The sequence below is a fragment of the Ascaphus truei genome, chromosome 1 (assembly GCF_040206685.1).
Source record: "Ascaphus truei isolate aAscTru1 chromosome 1, aAscTru1.hap1, whole genome shotgun sequence".
Taxonomy (NCBI): Eukaryota; Metazoa; Chordata; class Amphibia; order Anura; family Ascaphidae; genus Ascaphus; species Ascaphus truei.
The window spans coordinates 457,949,679-457,973,347 of record NC_134483.1 but is presented as its reverse complement, the minus strand read 5'-3'; the positions used below and the strand labels follow the sequence as shown (position 1 = coordinate 457,973,347).

Here is a 23,669-nt window from a genome sequence, read left to right as displayed (position 1 = left end):
GAGTTAGTGCATGATTGTGGCTATTGCAGTCTAATCTCAGGCAATGAGTAAATATAAAGAAAAAAACAATCCACTAACACATTGGGGGTTATTTTTCAGAGTACTATCGGACTACAACTCCCATTGGCACTATTATAATCTAACGAGTAATGCCAATAAAGTATGTTAGAAAAATCAAAGTATAGTAGTAAACAACTAGGAAACAATCAAACATCGTTACAGCAGAAACCACAAACCTATATTCTGTTTAATCCACTTTGCACTTATTTCTCTGATAATGACCTTGCATACGGCAATAGCATTGGTACCAGGTTTGATTGTTTCCTGGCTGTGAAATGCATTTCTTTTATTTTTTATTTTATTTTATTAACATATTAAATTAGTTGGGATTTTTATGTATTTGTTTGCACCCAGTGGTTGGAAGGTGATATGTCATCTTTGCCTGGACTTCATAGAGGACAGACTCATTATTTCTGAGTCAGTCCGACTCCGTCGAAGGCACCAACTCTAATCCAGGTTTTAGACGATGCACAAATTAGATCAGTAGAACTAGCCGCACTCTTTTCTAAAGTGTACAAATAAAGTATGGGGCTGGATAACAGATACAGTAGATACATTTACATTGTGATTTAAATTTAATGTTTTGTGGTATTCCTAATTTATTTCTACAAATAAAGATATGATATACTGCTAGCCATATTTGCACTGCTTACTTTACGCCTGTCAATCTCACACTGGATCATTTCGTCAATTGCAGGTGAATTCTGTGGAAATTCAGTTCCATCCACATTAAATACAACGGGACCCACAACCGTCATCAAATTCGTCAGCAACCATGAAAAACACTTCAAGGGCTTCCGAGGTTACTGGACAACTGACCTAACCGTTCTCCCCAAATTACCCCTAAGGCCTTCAAAACCGTGGGGCAATGTTTTAATAGGTGAATAAAGAAACACTGGAACCTATGTGCTGCTTGGCTTTTATCTCATATATTATATGGCCCTTAATAACTGGTAAATTTGGCGTTTATGTGCATTGCTGTGAGGGTAATATAATGATCTCCTTTATGGATTAAACATTTATTTGAATTGTTGTCTGCTACACATTACTTTGTACTAACTGTCAGGGCCACAGTCAGATTTTCCAGGGCCCAAGATAAGACTTTGACCGCCCTGCCTTCCCCTTGTTGGCGGTCTTGCGAGCCCTCCCATTTCACACCTCCTCACTCTCGCCCTCCTCTATTCCCCCCATGTATTTCTTTTCCCCGTTTCTACGGTTTCTCCCCTCTATTGCTCACTCACGCTTCCCCCCACTCCTCCTCTTATCTCACACTCTCCCCCCCCCCCCCTGTCGGCAGCCCTGGGTAGTGCTTGCGTAAGTATTTGGGGGGTAGTGCTTGTGTATATATTTGGGGAAGGAGGTTGTGTTTGTGTATGTATTTGGGGATGGGTCGTGTTTGTGTATGTATTTGGGGGGTAGTGTTTGTGTATGTATTTGGGGATGGGGGTAGTGCTTGCATATGTATTTGGGGTGTGTAGTCTTTGTGTATGTATTTGGGGGGTCGTGTATGTATTTGGCCCAGCCTTTTCTGGATGCCGCCCTCCTCCCTGCTCTCCTACTCCTGTAGGGCCATCCCCTTCCCTCAGCATGCCCCCCACCCTTCTCGACTGCAGGGCCATCCCCTTTCTTCCGCACCGCCCTCCACTTCACTTGGCACCGCCCATCTGGGGAGAGGGCTTAATTTTATGTTTGTGTTTGGGGAGGGGGCTTATTCTGTGTGTGTGTCACTGTCTGTGTGTTTCACTGTCTGCGTGTGTGTTTGTGTTGTGTGTGTGTGTGTGTGTGTGTGTGTGTGTGTGTGTGTGTGTGTGTGTGTGTGTGTGTGTGTGTGTGTGTGTGTGTGTGTGTGTGTGTGTGTGTGTGTGTGTGTGTGTGTGTGTGTGTGTGTGTCACTGTGTGCGCGTATATTGGGGAGGGAGGTTATTGAGGGTGGGGAGAAAAATACATGGGAGTGGGAGAGGTGGGGGTGTAAGAGAGAAAGGGGGGATAGGAAAGTGTGACGGGAGTGTAAGAAGGGGGTGAGAGTGAGGAGGTGTGTGAAAAGGGGGGAGTGTTAGAGAAAATGGGAGGGGTTCTCGCAAGGCCGCCGTCACATGCGTGGGGGAGGGGGGCAGTGGGAACATTAGTTCTGGGCCCCGGGAAAGCTGTCTGCAGCCCTGGCACTACCCCCATCCCCAAATACATACACAAGCACTACCCCATCCCCAAATACATCCACAAGCACTACCCCATCCTCAAATACATACACAAGCACTACCCCCATCCACAAATACATACACAAGCACTACCCCCATCCACAAATACATACACAAGCACTACCCCCATCTCCAAATACATACACAAGCACTACCCCCATCTCCAAATACATACACAAGCACTACCCCATCCCCAAATACATACACAAGCACTACCCCCATCTCCAAATACATACACAAGCACTACCCCCATCCCCAATACCCAATACATACAAAAGCACTACCCCCCAAATACATACACAAGCACCACCCCATCTCCAACTACATATACAAGCACCACCCCATCTCCAAATACATACACAAGCACTACCCCCATCCACAAATACATACACAAGCACTACCCCATCCCCAAATACATACACAAGCACTACCCCCATCTCCAAATACATACACAAGCACTACCCCCTGCCGGCGAACAAAAATAGGCACATGTAAATATGATATAAACAGAAAAAGAAGCGCTCCCAATGACAATGTAGCAATAGTGACAATTTGTAATAAAAAAATCTTAAAGTGAAGATAAATAGTATCATATAAAATAAGTTGCAGCTCCAAACCTTAACACAGACTGGGTGTTCAGTCTTCTTAAATAAAAGGTGGAGGGCACGAAAATGTACCCAAAGATAAATTTAAAAAAAGTTCTATAGTGAAATACAGTTTATAATGTAAGACAAATATGAAGAAGTCTTATTCTATGCACTCACATGGGGTCAGAGATAACCTCGCATTGTTTAACTATTTTGGAGGTAAGAAATTATTTTTCCCCCTCTTATGTGGGTCACTCACGGCTCACTCAAATAAAGGAAAAGCAGGACATAGTGTGGTGTAGTACGTAAAATACAACATATTAAAAAGTGATCATATGTGGCAATCCTACTCATATTTGATATATGCAAGACGAGCATGTAGTGCAAGCGCTCAGCAGGAGTCGCAATAGCAGATAATAAGGTTCCAGCAGTAAGGCCCCGAATTCGAGGCTCCGATAGCTCATCTCCTCCAGTGTCGGACGTCACTTCCAATGGATGTATTTTGTGCTTGACCACGATACCTCCATCTCCACAGGCACGCAGGGATCTCCAAAAACTCAAGGCTCAATGCGTTTCGCCAGGTAGTGGCTTCCTGAGGAGTCAAATTTGACTAGGATCTGAGTCTCTGACGCTTTAATTATTGTGCTATAAATAGTTTATACCATTTGCAGGTGGGATAAAATGTTTCAGGTCTACCAGCCCAAAGAGAGAGGTCTCCTCCTGACCATGTTCTCTTTGCAAAAAATTCATATTTTGAGGTCTAATGCTTTTATTCCATAGCAGTGAAGCTGTTTTCTTCATGCACCAGAACATTTCAGCTATGTTTCATTGAATAGGCTGAAAGCTTCCCATGCAGCAGGAAGACAAATTCACAGTACAGATGCAGCGGCCGTTATTCGAACAATTCACGCGTTGTATACCTCGGAATATCCACGTCATGGCGCGTCATTTCTTCCAACCGTACCGCTTTTTGACGCGAGTACAGAAAATTGCATTTTAGAGTTCTGTTTTTTAAACACCTGAAATTGACACAGTAGCACAGTACTGTACACACTGCAATTCATTCATTTCATTGCACCCAAAGAAACAGAATCCATGAAATTCAAACAAAGCAACCGTGATAAACACGGGTGCCTGGGGTGATTGGTCGCGTTAATGCCGCGTGGAATACAGCAGAGCACATGAAAACGGCTCCGTGATTTGTTCGAATAACGGCCACTGCAGCTGTATATGAAACTGGGACTTAAGACCCTTACAATCCAATATGTAAGTGATCTTTAAAGGCCATAAAGGTGTGAAAGCAAAGATAAAGAACACATGAGCCTGTCCACATGTCTGAATGCAGGTCCACAAACCTGCATTACCCCATAATAATCTCACAACATACAATAGCTTTAGCAGCAAAGGATTCTGGGTAAATGACATGTAAATGACATGCAAATAAGCACTCACGTTGTGTAGCTGTTTCCTTTTATCCACTTTAACATGGACCCTATAAGCTTATGCCTGGCATTTTACAAACCTTTTAAAGCCAAGTCTGAGTAAGAAGTGCATGGCCAGTAAACCTACTCACAGACAGCTGTTTCAAGCTATTGAGTCTCATCAGTGTGAAGATGGTAATTTCTCAATGAGTCACGCAGCTTCTCCTCTTACCATGCTCTACCAACAAATCAGTGGTGAAAGTAGGCCAGTCTGGTATACAGTACCAGTAAAACAATGTACTGGTACTGCATATCGGTAGGAATTATTGGGGATTTTAAATTAAAAGTAACTTGTGTCTCTCTCTGCCTCTCTCTCCATGCCTCCCCGACTCTCTTCCTCTCTCCCTCTCCTGCCTCTCACAGTCTCTGCGTATCTGCCCAACAGAAACTGGCTCCTTTCAGTGGCATAGGATACCCTAATATGAATATGCCCATATGTGAAAAAGCCCAGAAATGGATATGCCCATATCAGCGCATCCTACGTCACCGAATGGAGCCCGCTTCTGTTGGGGAGATACACGGAGGCAGGAAGATGGAGAGAGAGGCACAGACAGCAGGGAGAGAAACAGGGCTGCCGACAGTGGTGGAGAGCCTGTCCTGTGCCCAGTTGCTGCTGGGGGCTTGGCCGGAACTGGAAGTTGGGCCCGAGAGGTCAGGCCCAACTTCTGCTTCTGGCTGCTGGGCCTCTGCCACCAGTCCCCAGTTTTTCCGAGCTGCTGCAGGCCTCTCTCTCCAGCCGGTGTGTGCGTCGGAAGCTGGGCCCAACTTCCCCAAGGTAAGTGTGTCTGTATTATTGTTTGTATTTTGTGTTTTGGTGGTATTATTGTGAGGGGGGGGGGGGTATTATATTGTGAGGGTGTCATTGTATTGTGAGGAGCATTACATTTTGGGGGTGTTATTATATTGTGTGGGGGGGGGGTATTATATTGTGCCGGTGTTAATATATTGTGTGTATGGTCGGGGGTACTATATTGTGGGGGTGTTAGTATATTGTGTGTTTTGTGTGGGGGGTGTTATTGTGTGTATTGTTGGGGGGTATTATTTTTGGGGGTATTGTGTATATTGTGGGGGGGTAATTAATTATTATGGGAGAAATATCAGAGGGTGGGGCTTTGTGTGGAATTGTAATTGTGGGTGGCCAGGGGAGAGGGGGGAATGAGTGTGAGGACGGGGGAGTTAAGGGTACGGAATTGAGGGAGTGGGGGGGATCATTGAGTGATAGCGATAGGGGGGAGAGTGTGAGGAGAGAGGGGTGAGGGGAATGGGGCAAGTGGGGGAGTGAGGGAGGGGCAGAATAAGAGTGAGGGGGAGAGTGAGTGAGTGAGAAAGAGAGAGGGGAAGAGTAAGAGACAAAAGGGGGAGGGAAATACATGCGGAGAAGGGGGGTAGAGTGAGGGGGTGTGAAAGAGGGGGAACTCGCAAGGCCACCTGGTGTAAACTCCACTCCTAGGCCCGAGGAAAGCTGTCGGCAGCCCTGATGAGACACCCCAGTCCCCAACTCCAATGTTTTAAATACCTGGGCGAGTACCTGTAAGAACAAAAATCTACTTTCACCACTGCAACAAATATATAGCAAAACAATTTCTTATATTCATTAGTTTATTCATATATTTTATTTCTTTATTTGTGCATATATTTATTTGTTTATTTACTGTATCTGTATATTTAGGAGAATAAAAAATGTGGTCCTAATAAGTGTGATGTACTTCACTTTTAGGACACATGATACTTTCCTGCAGTCTTAGCTATCTCAGTAATGGGATAGAGATCTCCAGCCCAATTTATTTTAGTTGGTCATCTATTGATACTTTGAAAGCTTCCCTAGTGGATTCCACTTCTTTCAAGTGAAATTTATATGCCTCATTTTGTTTTGTGCCAATGTTTTGTGACTCCTTGTCCACTTATCCTAAGCATGTGAATGTTTTGATCTATATGGAAAAGGTCTGCTAATAAACAGTAATATCTTTTTTTTTTCCAAATAAAAAACTTTCTATTATTTATTTATAAAATATTTTACCAGGAAGTAATACATTGAGAGTTACCTCTCGTTTTCAAGTATGTCCTGGGCACAGAGTTAAGACAAATAATACATGGTTACAAATACAGTTACATAAATGAACAGGGTATACATTATATACAAGACATTGCATGCACAGTTAAAGAAAATATATATTATGGGCGTATGAAACAGTTACAGACCAGATTAAAGTGTGAGACAGCCTTAGATTTGAAAGAACTTAAACTGGTGGTGGATGCGAGAGTCTCTGGTAGGTTGTTCCAGGTTTGGGGTGCACGGTAAGAGGAGGAGGAACGTCCGGATACTTTGTTGAGCCTTGGGACCATGAACAGTCTTTTGGAGTCTGATCTCAGATGATATGTTCTGCATGTGGTAGGGGTGAGGAGCGTGTTCAGGTAGCTAAAGAATTTAAAGGCAAGACAGGAAAGGTGAACTTTGCGCCTAGACTCGAGTGATGACCAATCTAGTTCTTTGAGCATTTCGCAGTGATGTGTGTTATAGTTGCATTGGAGAACAAAATGACAAATTGAATTGTAGAGGGTGTCAAGTTTGCTGAGGTGGGTTTGAGGTGCCGAGCCGTATACTATGTCTCCATAGTCAATAATTGGCATCTGCTGTGCGATACGCTTTCTGACCAGGAGACTTAGGGAGGATTTGTTCCTGTAAAGTACCCTTAGTTTGGCGTAGGTCTTGGTTGTCAGGGTATCAATGTGCATCCCGAATGTTAAGTGGGAGTCAAACCATATGCCCAGGTATTTAAAACTAGTGACAGGTGTTAGGGTGGTGTTAGTGTTGGTTCTAATCTGGAGCTCAGTCGCTGGAAGCATTAAAAATGTAGTCTTGGTCCCAAATACCATTGTTACAGTCTTTTCAGAGTTTAAAAACAGTTTGTTTTGGGAAATCCAGTTTTCGAGTCTCAAAATGTCAGACTGAATTATGTGTTGAAGGTCAGAGAGACTATTGCTGTATGCATATAGGATTGTGTCATCTGCATACATGTGTATTGAGGCTGCCTTACAAGCTGTGAGAAGCTCATTGATGAACACTGAGAAGAGTAGGGGCCCCAGAACAGAGCCTTGCGGGACACCAGAGGTGATATCAGGGGGTTGGAGTTAGAGCCTGAGATGGACACATGTTGAGATCTACCTGACAGGTAGGACTGAAACCAGTTTAAAGCATGCTTCCCTATTCCAGAGCTCTGGAGTTTGTTAAGCAGGATAGCATGATCAACAGTATCAAAAGCCTTTGCAAAATCTAGGAATACTGCACCAGTGAGTTGTCCCAGTTCCATTCCACACTGGATTTCATTGCAAACTTTTAGCAGGGTAGTTACGGTGGAGTGTTTGGTGAAAGCCAGATTGGAATTGGCTAGGGAAATTTGTCTTGGTATAGTAATCGCTTAATTGGGAGTGGACACATTTTTCCATGACTTTGGATAGAATTGGGAGAAGTGAGATTGGCCTGTAGTTTGAGACGGTGTTTTTGTCCCCACTTTTTTCGATTGGGACAACACTGGCAGTTTTCCAGGTCTTAGGGATATGGCCTGCAGACAGGATAGAGTTGACTATGGAAGCAATTGGTTTGGCAATGGCTGGGACACCAAGTCGTAGGAACGTAGATTGTAGTAAGTCAGGTCCACATTGGCTGCTTAGTTTTAATTTGAGGAGCGCTTGTGTAATCTCCTCTTCGGATACTGGGCCAAATTGATAATTGTGGGCAGTGTTGGGAGGGGGTGGGGCTATCTGGGTACTCCCAGGATGAGATTCAGGTTTGTGGTTTGGGCTGCGTTTCGCTAATAAGTTAGTGGCACACCCCACAAAGTAATCATTGAATGCATTTGCAAAGTCAGTGGGGTTTGTCAGAGTAATATCCCCCTTAGTGATATTACTTGGTTGTTGATGGTTAGAAGGCTGGAATATATTGTTGATAACCTTCCAGAAGTTAGCCTGTTTGCCTATGTTAGCTTGTTTGCCTTATGCACGTTCCGCAGGCATCTGTAGTGATTGAGATCCTTGGTAGTGCCAGTTACTTTGTAGCTTTTCCACAAGGTATCCCTGAACTGGTAGAGTGCTATAAGGTCAGTTGTAACCCATGGAAGGTGGGCCCCCCGCACCCTTATTTTGCCAGAGGATTGGATTCTGCTGGGGTTTGAGGAGAGAATCCAGTCTAGCAAGGAATGGTTGTGCGATTTCAGGTTTGTCCATGTGGGTTGGGAAATGAGTTGCGATAGGTTAAATGACTTGAGTTGTATCTGGATTTTGTGGTTTTTAATGTCAAGCCAATTGAAGTTGAAATCCCCAAGAATTAGCAGCTCACTCTTCTCATTCAGAGAGGAAATGGAGCCAAGAAACTGGGTGATATCAGTCAGGGATTGTAGAGGGGCTTTAGGGGGGTGGTAGATGCCAGCAAGCAAGATGGACTTAGAAAACGGGAGGCAGATTTTGCCAACTAGAATTTCAAAAGAGGGTGGGCTTGGGGGGCAATTTAACAGTGTAAATTGTAAGGTGTCTGCAATATAAAATAACACCCCTCCTCCTCTCTGACCTATCTCTCCTAGAAATGGAGTATCCCTGAATGGCGATGTTTGCATCAGGGGTTTTAGGGGTTAGCCATGTTTCTATAAGAACGATGGCTTTGGGTTTATGCATAAGGCACCATGCCCTTAGTTCGTCCAGTTTGGGCAGCAGGCTCCGGATATTTATATGGGCGACAGATAGCCCTTTTTGGAATTTAAAGGTGGAATTCTCAGGGGCATGGGACAGAGCTGAAATGGGAGGACCTGGGTTAGGTTCAATATCACCTGCTAAAGAGAGTAATAGTATGTGTAGAAATTTGGGTAGTTGTTTGCAAGTTGTAAATTTGTGATGTTTGCCATTAGAGTGAGCAGTGGTTGGTGTGCTGGTTTTTAGAGTTCTCCACCAACATTCAGTAGGTAGTGCAAGGCTTCATATGTTTCATATGAATATGTACAGTCCAACATTTCAGATCCTTTTTGAATGATTACATTTAAACATTTCAAATGTGGCAAAAAAAATGACATTTTTGGGGCATCAAGAGTAAAACGGCCAAGATTCTCTCAAGGGACTCCTGGTAACCTCTTGTAGAACCTCCGTGCTGCAGGCAACATTGGATAAAAATCATTAGGAAGAACTGTCAGAATTGTTTGATTAAAATGATATTGTGATTTGGTCTATTAGCTCCAAACCTCAGCCATTTGTATCATAGACCTCTTGAGAGATTCAGGGGGTGGGGGGTAGTAGTATGCAAGTCAAAAACATTTTTTTTTTAAATACCCTATATGATCATTCAGTTGTGTTTCCTTCTTAGAATGGCCTACCAGCTGTGGTTCACCAGCCAATCCTTCCGATAAGACTGTGGATAGTGAGTCTGTAGGACTACTTTCCTCGCCCTGGCACTTGTCTGTACAAGTAAGTAAAGCCCAGTGACCGCTCTGCGTATATAAGAATATCATATCTGGGGTTCTATTACAATATATTTCTTACGGGAGTAAGAATAAGGGATTTACTTGAAGAAGAAAAAAAATTACCTCAATCTTCTGGTCTGGCAGCATATGATTGTAAATTATTTAAAAAAATTGTGCCTAAAAGGTTTGCTTTTTTTGTTTAAAAAAAGATTGAACTACCTTCATTCACTTAAATATAGTACTGCTTTTTTATAGTAATTTAACTACTGTTACAGGCCTAAATGTCTGCACCTTGAGGGCCAATACAATCTTTAAACTGATGCCGGAGCAGGGCGCCGCCATTTTGGAATATCGCGTATGCACAATGGAGCAAGTGCACATGCGCAGTAGAGTGTGACAGCCATTACATGCGGCTCCACGCAGGACTACATGTCCCAGCAGCCCCAGGGGCTGCTTACCACGTGAGAGACCACAGCCAATAGGGCTCCCAGATTCAAGGCAGGGAAGAGATACTGTTTGGCGCGAAGCAGAGCCGCGCGCCCGGTGGAGAGAGGCAGCTGAAAGAGCAGGTAGTGTCCGGGTGCCAGTGGCTCCCGGACTAGGCCTAGAGTTGGACTAGGCCTAGGCCAGCTTGAGCTCCCTCAAGAGGCGGACGCCTCTGGCGGTGAGAGAGGATCTGGTAGACCGCGTCGTAGGCTCACTTTGCGGTCCTGTGGATCCACCATCCCATGTCGGCATGGTCTAGTCTAAGACCAGGAAGGTGCCCATGTGCACCAATGGCCATACACAGGGGGTAGCACTACTCCGCACACTCTTTGGGTGGTCCTGGCTCTGTGGACACCGGGGTGGTTAGGTGGCCTTGTATGACTATTGTGTTATATTGTTATATGGTCATTAAATATAGGTTAGTTTTACTTGTGTGTGTATCATTATTCACTGACTGTATTTGTTCCTGTGAGGGGTTATCCTGCAGCGCTAGGATCCTTCCCAGGTGGAGGCGCTGTACCCAGAGAGAACGCGATCACCCCAGGCTTCCAGTGGTGGGAGGATCAGGCCTCCTGCACACAAGACAGATACTCAGCACGCATAGTTCCCTTAGTCACAGCTAAAGTGGGCTACATTAAAAAATATATATATATATATATATATATATATATATATATTTGTTTATTTAGAGGTAACAGGATAACAGGAGGGCTGAGCTGTCCGCTGGTGGTAGTGGGGACACAGGATCAGGTTTCTGGGGTACATTACTCACAAGGTTCCTAGCAGTGCAGCGCCTCCATCTGCTTAAGTCTCCAGATACTGTAGGTGAAGATGATCTCCTACAATAGAACTAATCACCTCTCCTCCCAGTAAGATCACACACCAGTAACAACTGGAATGGCTTTATTCTCTCTTTCTGTACAGTACAGTAACAAGGCAGGTCTCTGGGATGGTCAGCTGGAGGATGGTCCCTGGACCTACACTACAGGCCAACGGCACCCGCAGCAGTCTAGCTCTTCCCTTGCCCTCCAGTAGGACCATGGGTATAGCGTATCACTCACTCTCCCCCGTAGGGAAAAGGAACAGGGTAGGCCAAGCTCCAGGCAATCCTGGGTGATCCCAGTTTCTCTCAAGGGGGAGAGGCACTGACTTAATTTGGGCAGCACTGCCCTTACGTACAGCCAAGGTGAGGGTACCAGGTCTGTCCCATGATTGGACATGCTCAGGCCTGATGTCACTGCATCCCCTGTCACTCAAGTGCAGCACTAGGGAGTGGAGAAAACCCATGTTGACTATTGGTAGGCCTGCTCTTACTAGGGTTTACTGCCAGGAGTAGGGAAGGTTAGTAGCCATAGATGGCATATATACACATATATACACTATATACACATATATATATATATATATATATATATATATATATATATATATATATAATCCAATGCACAGCCGGCACACCATATGCAAGTAAATAAGTTTTGGTGCTTATCCCATAAAGCATTAACAGACCTTACGATACCGGTTGCAACACGACATAAAGGGACAGCACGCAGATAAGTAAATCATACATTTTCTATATTTGATAGAAGACACAAAAATCAACGTTTCGGTGCCCCAGTGGGACCTTTCTCAAGGTGGTGCGAGAAAGGTCCCACTGGGGCACCGAAACGTCGTTTTTTGTGTCTTCTATCAAATATAGAAAATGTATGATTTACTTACCTGCGTGCTGTCCCTTGATGTCGTGTTGCAACCGGTATCGTATGGTCTATATCTATATATCTATATATCTATATAGATATATATATGTAGAGGTATCAGTACCGTGTTAGCCGAGCTTCAATAATCAAAAAATAAATAGATGATACCGTTCTGTGGTTAACGAAATGCTTTTATTTGTGCGAGCTTTCGAGATACACTGATCTCTTCTTCCGGCGATGTTACAATGAATGAAGCAAGCAAAAGCTATACTATAAACAGTGTCTATTGGAATGTTATCTGTGCTGGTCCTTCCCCGGTGGGGATGTGTTTAATGGCTATATATATATATATATATATATATATATATATATATATATATATATATATAGTATATAGTTAGTTAGTTTTCATTTGTTAGGGACTCTTTCAGTGATCTCTAACATGTGCAGAGATATATCACTGCCATTGTTGCTATTGATGCTCTTCCTTGGTTTTCATAACATCCAGTGCACCCAGGAAGTATTCTTCCAAACTGAACTTTTTTTTTCTTCAGTCATGTGCATTACATCAAGATCAAGATAAACATGGCACTAAGGAAGCCGGCGGCAAGGATCTTACTAACAGGATGCAATTGCGGAACACTGAGCAATTTGGTACTCATGATATCCTTATTGCTATTTGATTTCCTGAGTTGTAGATCATTTAAATATGTGCAGACATGTGCAAATTCTTATGGGTACTCGTGTTTAGAGAGAGTATATGCCATGGTTGATGTATGTTTTTGCTGCACATGTGCAGTCTCTCATTTAACTACCTGCCTTCCATCTACACCTGTTTAGACTTAAATGTGGATGGGTCTAATTGGCTCCACTGTGTAACTACAAATGTCAGTGCCTGTAGCACTGCTCTCTAGAGCTTGATAAAGGACCCATAGTGGTCTGAAACAGGCGGCTTCAGGACACGTGACCATGGCAACGTGGCGTCAAATGACGTGACGTTACTCGAGGTATGGAGGGAGGCGGCCAACAGAGGTAAGGCAGGGGGGGCGCTGAAAAACGTTTATGTGCCCTTTCTGTAAAATACACCTAATTTGTCATAGGTTTTGGATGTCAGGGTATCAATGTGCATCCCAAATGTTAAATGGGAGTCAAACCATATGCCCAAGTATTTAAAACTAGTAACAGGATTTAGGGTGGTGTTAGCATTGGTTCGGATAAGGAGCTCAGTCATTGGAAGCTTTACAAATGTAGCCGTGGTCCCAAATACCATTGAAGAAAAATAATAACTCCCCATTTTCACACAGAATTGGGGTTTCAGGTGTAGATATTCTAGTGTCCTATAGTAAGCCTTGACAATCTTCCACAAAGCCTTTGGAATACATTAATAGTTAATACTCCAGGATTTTTTTTTAATCAAAGTCTTACGAGTACAAAACTGGGGGGAAAAAAATAACAATCTGGTGTATCAAAGAAAAGAAAATCTTTACAAAAAGAATTGAAATAAATGTGGGTTTTTTTTTTTCATCTGGTAAAATCTGCTGCTGTATTTTGCACCAATGCTGCTTCACTTGGTCTGTTTCCTTTTTTAACTTCTCTCTTTCCACAAGAGGGCGCCATGATGCCACAGTACCTTGTGTATCAGCAAATTACTTTTTTTCATGGTTTTATCATTTAAGATATCATAAAGAGGCAATCCAAGTACTTTTTGTTTTAAATCTATATTAAAAAAAATGTTTTACACAGGATTGAAGCAGGGGGTCTTGGAGCTGAACCCCATTAATTTCGGGGACGGGGGCCCCCTGCTTCCAGAGATACTTACCTCCGTAGTAGGTGCCGGTAATCGCTCCTCTAGCACAGATCACGTAATGGACGCTTTTCAAAGCTCCCGTGCCCTGCGGGCCAATGCAAAAGTTGTGACATCATCCGGTTCAGCTTCCTATTGGCCAACGTGACGTGGGATCTTTAAACTTGAAAGTCCAGCTAGCTCAGCCAGAGCAGCTACCGGCACCCCCGTAAGGAGGTAACTAACTCCAAAAGCAGGGGGTCCCCGGACCTGAAATTAATGTGGTTCAGCTCCGGAGACCCTTTCACCTCCTTTCAGTGGCCCTGAGCCCTGGATCCTCACTTCCATCACGACTCCCTGTAAAATCCTAGAAAGCGACGAATTAAATCATAAACTCCATATTCAAGGTGTGGTCATACTAATGCTTTATACAGTGGCATATATATGATTACTTCCCTTTCATCCATACCCCATGTAAGCAAGATAAGATCTTGTTTGCCTTGCAGATACTGCCTGACATTGGGCGCTATTGCCATGCCTGCTGTCTACTAGCACTCCTAAATCCTTCTCTATCAAGACTTTACCTAATTTTTCCCCATTTAATTTGCACTTAGCCTGTTTATTCTTGTTTCCCAAATGCATACCCTTCTTTTTATCTGTACTAAACCTCATGTGTCATTTATCTGCCCAAGTTTCCAGTCTGTCCAAGTTCTTCTGGAGAGACATTACATCCTGCTCTGATTCAAAATTAGGGGCTTATTCACTAAACCTTGAGAAGTGGATTACAGTACTATAAATGCCGTTATAGTGCGATATTGCCTGTGTTGCTATTCACAAAGCTCAGATAACAGGGCAATATCGCAATAAAACAGCTTTTTATAGTACTATAACACTGGCAAAAGAAAAGCAGTACGATAAGCCAAAAAATGCCCGAAATTGCATTTTTTTCCCAGAAACTGCTATTCACTAAGCAGTGATGAGCATATCGTACTTTAAAAACTTGCAATATTTTGGCGCCAGCTACAGGCTGGCGCTAAAGATATTGCAACATGGATAAAAGTAGATTCTTTTCGTTTTACTGCACAGGACTGATACCGGAGGCTGGCGGGGACCATATAATATGGGCATGGTTTTAAAATATGGCAGTCAATGGGCAACCTAAAAAAAATTAACAACCCTTCCCCCCTCCACAACTGTTGGAAAAAATTAATAAAAAATTAAGCTAAAATATTTTCAATTAACAAATAAAAAAAGTGGTTGAGCGCTCAGAGTCTACCTTGGGTAAAGCAATGTTGTTTTCAGGGGTTAAATAAAAATGTAAAAAAACCTGCGTTACTCAAAAAGAGAGGTTGGGAAGGAGAGTGTAGGCCAAACAATATTGCAAGGCAAATACGATCTCCCTGGTAAAAAAAAAAACACCTGGATCTGCGTGCTTGATAAAGGGTAATAACACTGTGACAAATGATGTCACAGTGTATGACATGAACCACCTGTATAACCCCTAAACAAGGCAGACATCAGATATAAACAAAGGAGATACAAATCCCTGATAGATCAAAGAAATAATAGTGTAGAAGTTCATTAAAACCTTAATTAAAAAATGATTAGTCAATAGGCGTGAAAACCTATTAGTTGGTAAAAATAAGTCCAGTCCCATGTAAACAAACTTGCAGTGGTTGCAGCCCCAATATACAGATGATCAATCCTTAATCGAACCCTCAAACAAAGCAGAAAAAAGGGAGCAAGTGATACAAGTAAATTCTTTATGGAATGGAAAAATTCAATAAATGATACATAATACATAAAAAAAAGAATCGAACAAAAAAAGGGTTAAATTGCCTGATATCAGTAGAAGCCCAATTCAAGGGGGTATGTTATCCTTCAATCATCTCCTGGAGGTTTACCACAGGTCACTGGGAGGTTCAAGGGGAAGCTGGTGCCTAGGTATATCGCTGCATCGTCTCTCTGCTTGGGCGCCACTCCTCTGTGCGCCGGACACCGAGGGGTCGCCCTTAGTGCCTGGAAAGAACTTGATGCTGCGGCTGGCGTGTTCCTCTCTCCGGAACCCGAATGCGGTGTAACCATAGGACATTTCCAGTCTGACGTCTTATGGGACTCCCCTGGGCTGTATGCTGTATGCTGCTTCTAACTAACTGCTGCACACGTTGCAGGCGCTACAGGTGTTGCAGACGCTGATGTAGTGAAAACAATCCAATTTACTGTAACAAACTTGTGGACCCTCACTCTTCTTACAGGGTGTACATGTTATCTGTTCCTCAATCCAACGCATTTCGGCCCCCTGTGGTCCTGATGAAGGGCTGGTTTCAGCACTGGCTTCAGCAAAGTCTGCCCGGAATATTTTCTTAGTCAGTTTTTTTTGCACCCAAGTCCTAAAGAGGAGAACGTAGCCGTGGCGTCTGGAATTTCATGCCGATTTGAGTTCCAGGACATTTCTGGCTAAGTCCTGGTCAGGGAAAAATCCTTATTTAGAATTCCCTGCACCTAGGAGAGTCTAGTTTGTTACCCCTGTTCCCAAGTATGTGTCTTTTTGCCTGTATCTTGTGTTCCACTGTGTGTATGCCTTTTCATGCGAATAAATGTACGATTTATTTCACTTACCCGATTTGCTCAATGAATGATCCTGGTAAAAAGGTGTAAACTGCCTGGTCTCCTGTGACAAGGACTATACCTCCTACTCCACCAGGAAGCAAGGGAAGAGTTAGGACTGACCATTGGGGCCAATGCCTGGGGTTGAGTCCAGGAACCCTCATGAGGCTTGGAAGATAAGTGAATCAGTATAGGACTGGATTCTGTATGCTGTATGCTGTATCCTGTGAGTTGCAGAATAAAGCTGTTCATTTTTTTTATAAAATATACTTCTGCCCGAGACTACAATCTATCAGGGGGCGTATCAGAGGGTTCTCCTGCAAGGATTGTCTCCGGTACTTCTGGAGCCTGCACGAGATGGAGGCGCTGAACCACAGAGAGAAGGAATAACCATCACCCCAAAAGCCTGTCCTGTCTTCCCCATACCACCGGTGGAATGCTCAGCATCCAGTGAACCAGCAGGTAAACAGTACTACTCACCCTGTAATAGGCAGATCTCTCAGAGAGTGGGGGAAACACCATTACAAATGCAAAGTCGCTTGCCAATGCACTGATTTTATCGTGGTTTAGTGAATAGGCCCCTTAGTGTCATCAGCAAAGATGGAGACTTTGCTCTCTATGCCAACCTCAAGGTCATTAATAAGCAACTTAAAAAAGCAGGGGTCCCAGTACCGTTCTATTTATGACAACTCTCTGTTTATCCTTGAACCAGTTTTCAATCCAGGTGCACATATTTTTATAGAGTCCAATTTGTTTTATTTTGTACACTAACTTGTGTGGAACTGTATAAAAAGCCTTTGCAAAATCTAAGTAGACCACATCAACTGCATTACCCTGGTCTACGTTCCTTACCTCCTAGGTTAGTTTCATACAACCTATCCTTTATAAATCTATGATTACTATTACTAATCATTTTGATATCCACTCGGTATTCCTGAATATTATCCCATACTAAACCTTCAAGTAGCTTCCCCACTATTGATGTCAGGCTTACAGGTCTGTAATTTCGCGGTTGTGATCTAACCCCCTTTTTAAATATAGGCACCACGTCTGCTTTACGCCATTCTTGTGGTACTGAGTCTGTGGAACTGGAGTCCTTGAATATTAAATGTAACTGTTTGACTATTAATGAATTTAGCTCCTTAAGAACTCTTGGATGTATGCCATCGGGGCCAGGTGCCTTATTTACCTTAATTTTATAAAGCCACCTTTGCACTTCCTGCACATTTGTTAATCAAATGTTCATTAATATTCAGGCTGTGTCTTCCTCCTGTTGCAATACTTTTGCAATTGACTCCTTCTTAGTAAATACAGTGCCAAATAATTTATTTAAATGCTCTATCTTTTCCCTGTGTCTAATAATTTCCCTGCCAATCTCACATTGAAAGGGTCCTATAATCTCTTTTGTAATCTTTCTGTTATTAAGGTTCTTGAAGAACTTTTTAGGGTTGATCTTACTTTCTGTTGCAATCCTTTTTTCATTTTCAATGTTTGCTAATTTGATTGCCCTTTTGCAACTTTTGTTACATTCCTTATAATTCTGAAATGATGACTCCGTCCCTTCTGAAGTTAAGAATCTAAAAGCCTGCCTCTTCTTTTCCATTTCTTCCCCTACCTGTTTATTTTGCCACATTGGTTACGACTTGTTTCTTTTGTATTTATTACCCCGAGCGTACACACTGATAAGTGTGCTTTTCTAACAATGTTTTAAAGACTGCCCATTTATCTTCCACATTGGTTCCTGCAAAACGGTCAACCCAATTTATTCCTAGTAGATTATTCCTCAGTTTATGAAAATCTGCCTTTTTAAAGTCTTTGCTGAACCCATATAATATGTTTTGTAATCATTTGAATATGTGCTATTACTTCTACATTGTTTGATATTACCAAATCCAGTATTGTCCCTCTCCTGGTTGGTTCTTCAATATCTTACTTACTGTCTTTTAGCACCAACAAAAACCTATTTCCTTTTGTTGTAATGCTAATCTCATTGCCCCAGTCTATGTCCGGATAATGAAAATCACCCATTATGCAAAAAAGACCTTGTTTTGAAGCCTTCTCAATTTGCAAAAGTATACTGGCTTCCTCCATCTCACAGATATTTGGTGGTTTATAGCAGGGGTGCGCAAACCAGGGGGACGCAGGATTTTCTTGGTGGGGCGCGGGCGGTTGCAGAGGCCCCGCGCTCTTCCCTAGGGCATTTCAATTAAATACCAGGGGATCGCGTGAGGCCTCTGCAACTGAACTTACCGAGGTTCAGCCGGCTTCAGATGGTGCATTGACATGACGCCAGCGGGGTTATGTGGCCTCACATGACCCTGCGTGGATGCCCATTGCCATGGCAACACGTCACGTGAAGTCATGCCACATGCCCCCGCTGACACCAACAGACGGGTAAGGGGGACGTGAGCACCGGGGGAGTGGGTGCAGGGGGGCGCAGCATCAGAAGTTTGCGAACCCCTGGATTGTAGCATTTGCAGTGATTAGATTTTCAGATATGTAAAATAAATATCATACATTCAGAGCATCTAGAGATTTTCCTTATTTGGTATGATTACAGTGCACTACATCAGGGGGCTCAAACCTCCCCCCCCCCCCCCAACCCAACAGGTCAGGTTTTCAGGATATCCCTGCTTCAGCACAGGTCTTCAACTGAACCTCTCATTGAGCCACCTGTGCTGAAGTTGGGATGTCTGAAAAACTTGACCCGTTGGGGGGGGGGGGGGACTGAGGACTAAAGTTGATCCCCCCTGGACTACATGAGCATTCACTGTGTTTTTCTTTGGTTGCAGAGTCGTACTCGGCCATATCTACCATTCCAGTATAAGTGTGCAGGCTCTCTAATAAACAAAGAGTGGATTCTCCTGCCTGCTCGCTGCATTGACCGGTGAGTAGTTACTGTATGGTGCCTAACAGATTATTCATTTTATGCTAAAGGACTTTAATGGTATGTCAAAGGGTAGTAAGTGTTCCCGAAAGTGTCACCAAGTAATGAAAATTATTTAGGAATGTTGCTCCAGTTTGAGGTTTTTTTCAGTCTTTGAATTCTCAGCCAAGAATTAAGATGAGAAAATTAGATTGGATGCCTTCAGGTCTTTGAATGTCAAAATGAAATATTGCTGAAATTACGGTATTTTGAGTTGTTTACATTTATAAATGTGGCCTGGGTTCCCCTGGTCCCCCGTTGTCTCCGTACCTTTGCTGCCACTGTGACTGGCAGGGAGGCTGGGGGGAGCGTGGGGAGAGGTGCCAGGGCTGCGGGTGAAGTGCCGGTTGCTCCAGGAGGCGACCGAGTTGCTGGAGGCTCCCAGCGGCTCCCGGTAAAGGGCACCAACATCTTGTTTTCAATTGTGCGTGCGCGAGACTGGCGCATGCGCGGTGGCACTACGGCATGGTGACCAGGCTGGGAAGGGCTCAGAGGGGAAACTACAACCCCATAATGCCTTGGGCGGGATAGATCACATGCTACACCCCAGCAAATCGGGTTCCAGGATTCCTCTGCTCTGAGAGTTACTACATTTCGCGCACTGCAGCCACGCCAGTCGGAGCTGGGACATCAGTGGGTAGGTTGTGTAGGTGTCTGTAGCACCTGCACTAGGACAGAGACACCCTGTTAGGCCCCAGCTAGGCCCTAAGTCCCCTTTGAGCTTGTGGTTGCTGCAGGGACAAGCCCAGTAAATAGGGACACTGCTCCTGTAGCACAAGCGTGTGGGATTCAGCCAGGATGCGGCTGCGACCTGGCCGTGGTGATCTGGGACCAGATCACCCATCTACAAGCCCAGAGACATTACGTATGGTGGCACCATCCACGCGGGACCCACCCAACGTAGTGGCGGAGGCGAAGTACAGGCCTGCTACACACAGTTATAAAACACAAGCTCCAACAGTGTACCGGTACCTCAAATATAGGCCTGCATACCCAGGATTGGGAGGCCTATTAGGTTGACTATAACACATACACATGTGCAGCGCTTATGAATTGTACTGTGACTTGTATGTGGTGATCCTAATTCCTAAGGATCACGAGGTTACTGTTAACTGTTGATAGATATATACCACAGTGCTGTGTCCCCTTACTTGCTCCACGCATGTGTGGTATCTTACATAGACATATGGACTCAGGACCCCACCAGCACCAGAAGTACAGTCTGAGGTACAGGAAAATAGAGGGGTTACAAATGTAATTACATCAGCAGTTCCCCCTTGTGTTTTTTACAGGTAGCAGGGGGTCTATCCCTGGTGATGAAACACATTCATTTCAGCCCTGGTTCCTGAGATACTTACCACTGAAGGGAGCACATTGCTGTCCCCTCCTGGGGAAACAATGGTGGTTTAAATCTCCCACTTTATAGGAGTTAATGTCATATGTTGCGAAGTCTTATTGAGCCGCATGATGCGGGGGGGGGGGTTTAAATACCAGGATGTACCCACGCTACTTCTACAGGCAAAAATATTCACCAAAAAAATCCCGTTAAAAAAAATGTGAATAGTGTTTTGCCAAATTCGCCCATAGCTACAGTACAGTATCTTGAAAGCTATAGTCTCAATATTATTTCTATACAAATCTCTCACTGGTGTTAACAAGACATGTATCTGAACCTAATATCCATTTACTATTAGAATATAACATTGCCTTTTTGTCTTTTCAGAGGCCAGAGTCTTGATTCTTGGCGAGTGTGTCTAGGGACTTCACCATCAGACAAGTGCTCTGGAATCGATACTCTTATCAGACACCAGGACTTTGTTTATCCACAGATTAATGATCATTCTCATGATATAGCTCTGGTACACCTGTCAGAGAAGGTGACAGAAATACTAGCTGTCTGCTTGCCTGGCTCTGAAGAAGTCCTGCAACCAGGGGAACTGTGCTACTGGGCTGGATGGGCTGCTGAAAAAGGTAATGGCATTACTCAGGAGCACATAAAGCCAGAGGCACTTGATACAATAAAGGAAGGGGGTTAGTTAACTTAGTAAGGCTGCGCTTGTAGTGCCTTGCGACTGCGACACGACGCCGCTCCAAATCAAATACACTGACTCTGTTGCAAGCGCTTATAGTAAGCGCGACGGCGACGGTGCGGCCCGAAATGTTGAAGCTGGGTCTATTTGATTTTTTAGAGACAGTCGCCACATGTGACTGTCTCTAACCAATAAGAGACCGAGGCCCGCTCCCTTTCGTGACGTTGCTGGCGACAGGTGCGCAAAATCAAATTATACGTTTCGCTAGTGGCGACGTCGACAGGTGACGTCATCGGTCGCCGTCGCCAGCACTATAAGAGCAGCCTAAGAGTTGCTAAATTACCATTTCCACAGTTGTAGTCACTGTGAAATACTATACAGATACATTTCTAGTGTTTCATTTCATTTGAGCAGTGATTCCCAAATGGGGATTCTCCAAGAAAAATCTGTAATGGCGGATCTCAGGCAGTATAGTGGGTTCCTGAGCCCGTGTGGGGACTGCACACTTAGTAAGGCCCCAAACTGCACCTTTATGGTGAGTCGTAAAGCTGTCAATTACAGCAAAAGCTTCCAAAGCCGCTCCCACAATGCTTTGCATCTACAGTGGCAAGGCATTGTGGGGCGTGACTTTGGAAGCTCCCACAGTAATTGACAGCTATACCCCACATGCTATCCCCCATACTGAGGTGCAGTTTGGGGCCTTATTAAATGTGTGTCTGCGTGTCCCTCCTCCTCCCCACAAGCTCAGTACACTGCGGTACACTACCTGAATCAGTCAAAGAGTTTTGTTAGCAATAGTCTGAGTAGGCAATAAGATTTATTAATTAGGAAATTTCACAGCAAATATTTTCTAGCAGGGGTAAAAAAGTACCACTGCATTAGAGTTTCATTGTTTACATGTGATTCACTACATATGTACTGTAATAGTATTGAAATAAAATTTGAGTGCCACACTTTGATATGACTGCCCACTAGTGCACACAACTATATACTGTACCACTTAATTATGTGTAAATAATAGAGCAGCATTATTAGGTTTCTGTGGTTTTGAAGACATCATTATGGATCAGCTGGAATTGTAATTATACACTACTTTTCTACGCTTCTAACTTTTGACACACAAATTGTATGTTCTGTAACAGTGTTTCCAGTATAGCACTGCAATTTATCAATTCCTTAGCTGTTTAATTTTGTGAGATGTGGCACAAATCAGTTTGGTAGATTTTGGGAACAAAAAACATGATAAATAGAAATTTACTTTTGACCAAAATTGGGACATTGTACTGCAAAAAAAAGGCTTTAAAGATTCTTTTAGAATACATTGTAGTGGCAATTTGAAGTATGTAATGCCCCTTTGAAAACAACATTTTATGATTTGTCATTATTGTTATATTTGACCTGAAACGCTGTGTTTTACATTTGTGCAATATACATTTTGACCAAGCTTGTTTGGAAAGCACGACTGATGGTGTGTATGTGTGTGTATATATATATATATATTGTATAATGGTGTGTATATATATTTATATATATATATTGTGACATCTCAGTCCCAGCGTAGGATCTTATGTCCAGATCAAAGGCAGGAAAACCTAGCGTTTGTGCACCGGAGGGTTTATTTACAAGGTATAAATCAGGAACAGGATTAAATCATAACACAAAAACAAAAGACCTAACTCCTTTCAAGAGTTCTGACTAATACAGCTTGGTCCCTAACTAACAGTGGGAGAACTAACCTCTTTCCCCACTTTATACTCTGTACCTGCAGCTTTCTACCTTCAGTCTCTCACAGGGCTGTCTGTGTATGCATGCCTTCAGATCAGCACAGCAGCAGCACAGGAAACTGTCTGTGCTGCCTTTTACATGGTACCTGATTAATTAGGTCTCAGTTGTGAGGGAAGGGAACACACCCTGGAAGGTGCTGGGTCCTATGTACCTCCCCTCAAATACCTTCTGCTTCAGTACATCACTATATGATATATAGATATATATATATATATATATATAATGGGGCAGTGCACTCTCTGGCATAAAAAATTCTGTTGGATAAATACTATGATCCGGTGCCCTTTTTTAATATATAGGTGCAAATATTCTGATGTTCCATGATCATGATGAGGTGGTGGTGATGCATTTATATTCATGCACAGATGAAACACAGATTGCATTGTGTTAGGCCCTACATATGTCAGCGCTGGATGAACACAGATCGGATTAAGGTCTGACAATATTTGGCATTAATGGTTTCCAACAAAGTAGCAATTGGATAGAGTTGCATGTAGACAATAACCCAAGTTGAAGAGGGCATGATTAGGTTTTAAATGGATTAAGATTAAGACAAAATTACAAGAACAGATGTCCATTTAGTTAACAAGA

At 43.4% G+C, this 23,669-nt stretch overlaps 1 protein-coding gene across 1 annotated transcript in view; it reads left to right on the top strand.

Moving 5' to 3' along the window:
• LOC142463287 (ovochymase-2-like) overlaps positions 1 to 23,669 on the top strand; it is a 134,696-nt gene that overhangs the window by 98,781 nt on the left and 12,246 nt on the right. The window contains exons 20-23 of the mRNA XM_075565831.1: positions 758 to 940; positions 9,668 to 9,768; positions 19,130 to 19,224; positions 20,987 to 21,234. Of these exons, the coding sequence (XP_075421946.1) occupies positions 758 to 940; positions 9,668 to 9,768; positions 19,130 to 19,224; positions 20,987 to 21,234 (627 nt within the window). The remainder of the gene's footprint in view (positions 1 to 757; positions 941 to 9,667; positions 9,769 to 19,129; positions 19,225 to 20,986; positions 21,235 to 23,669) is intronic.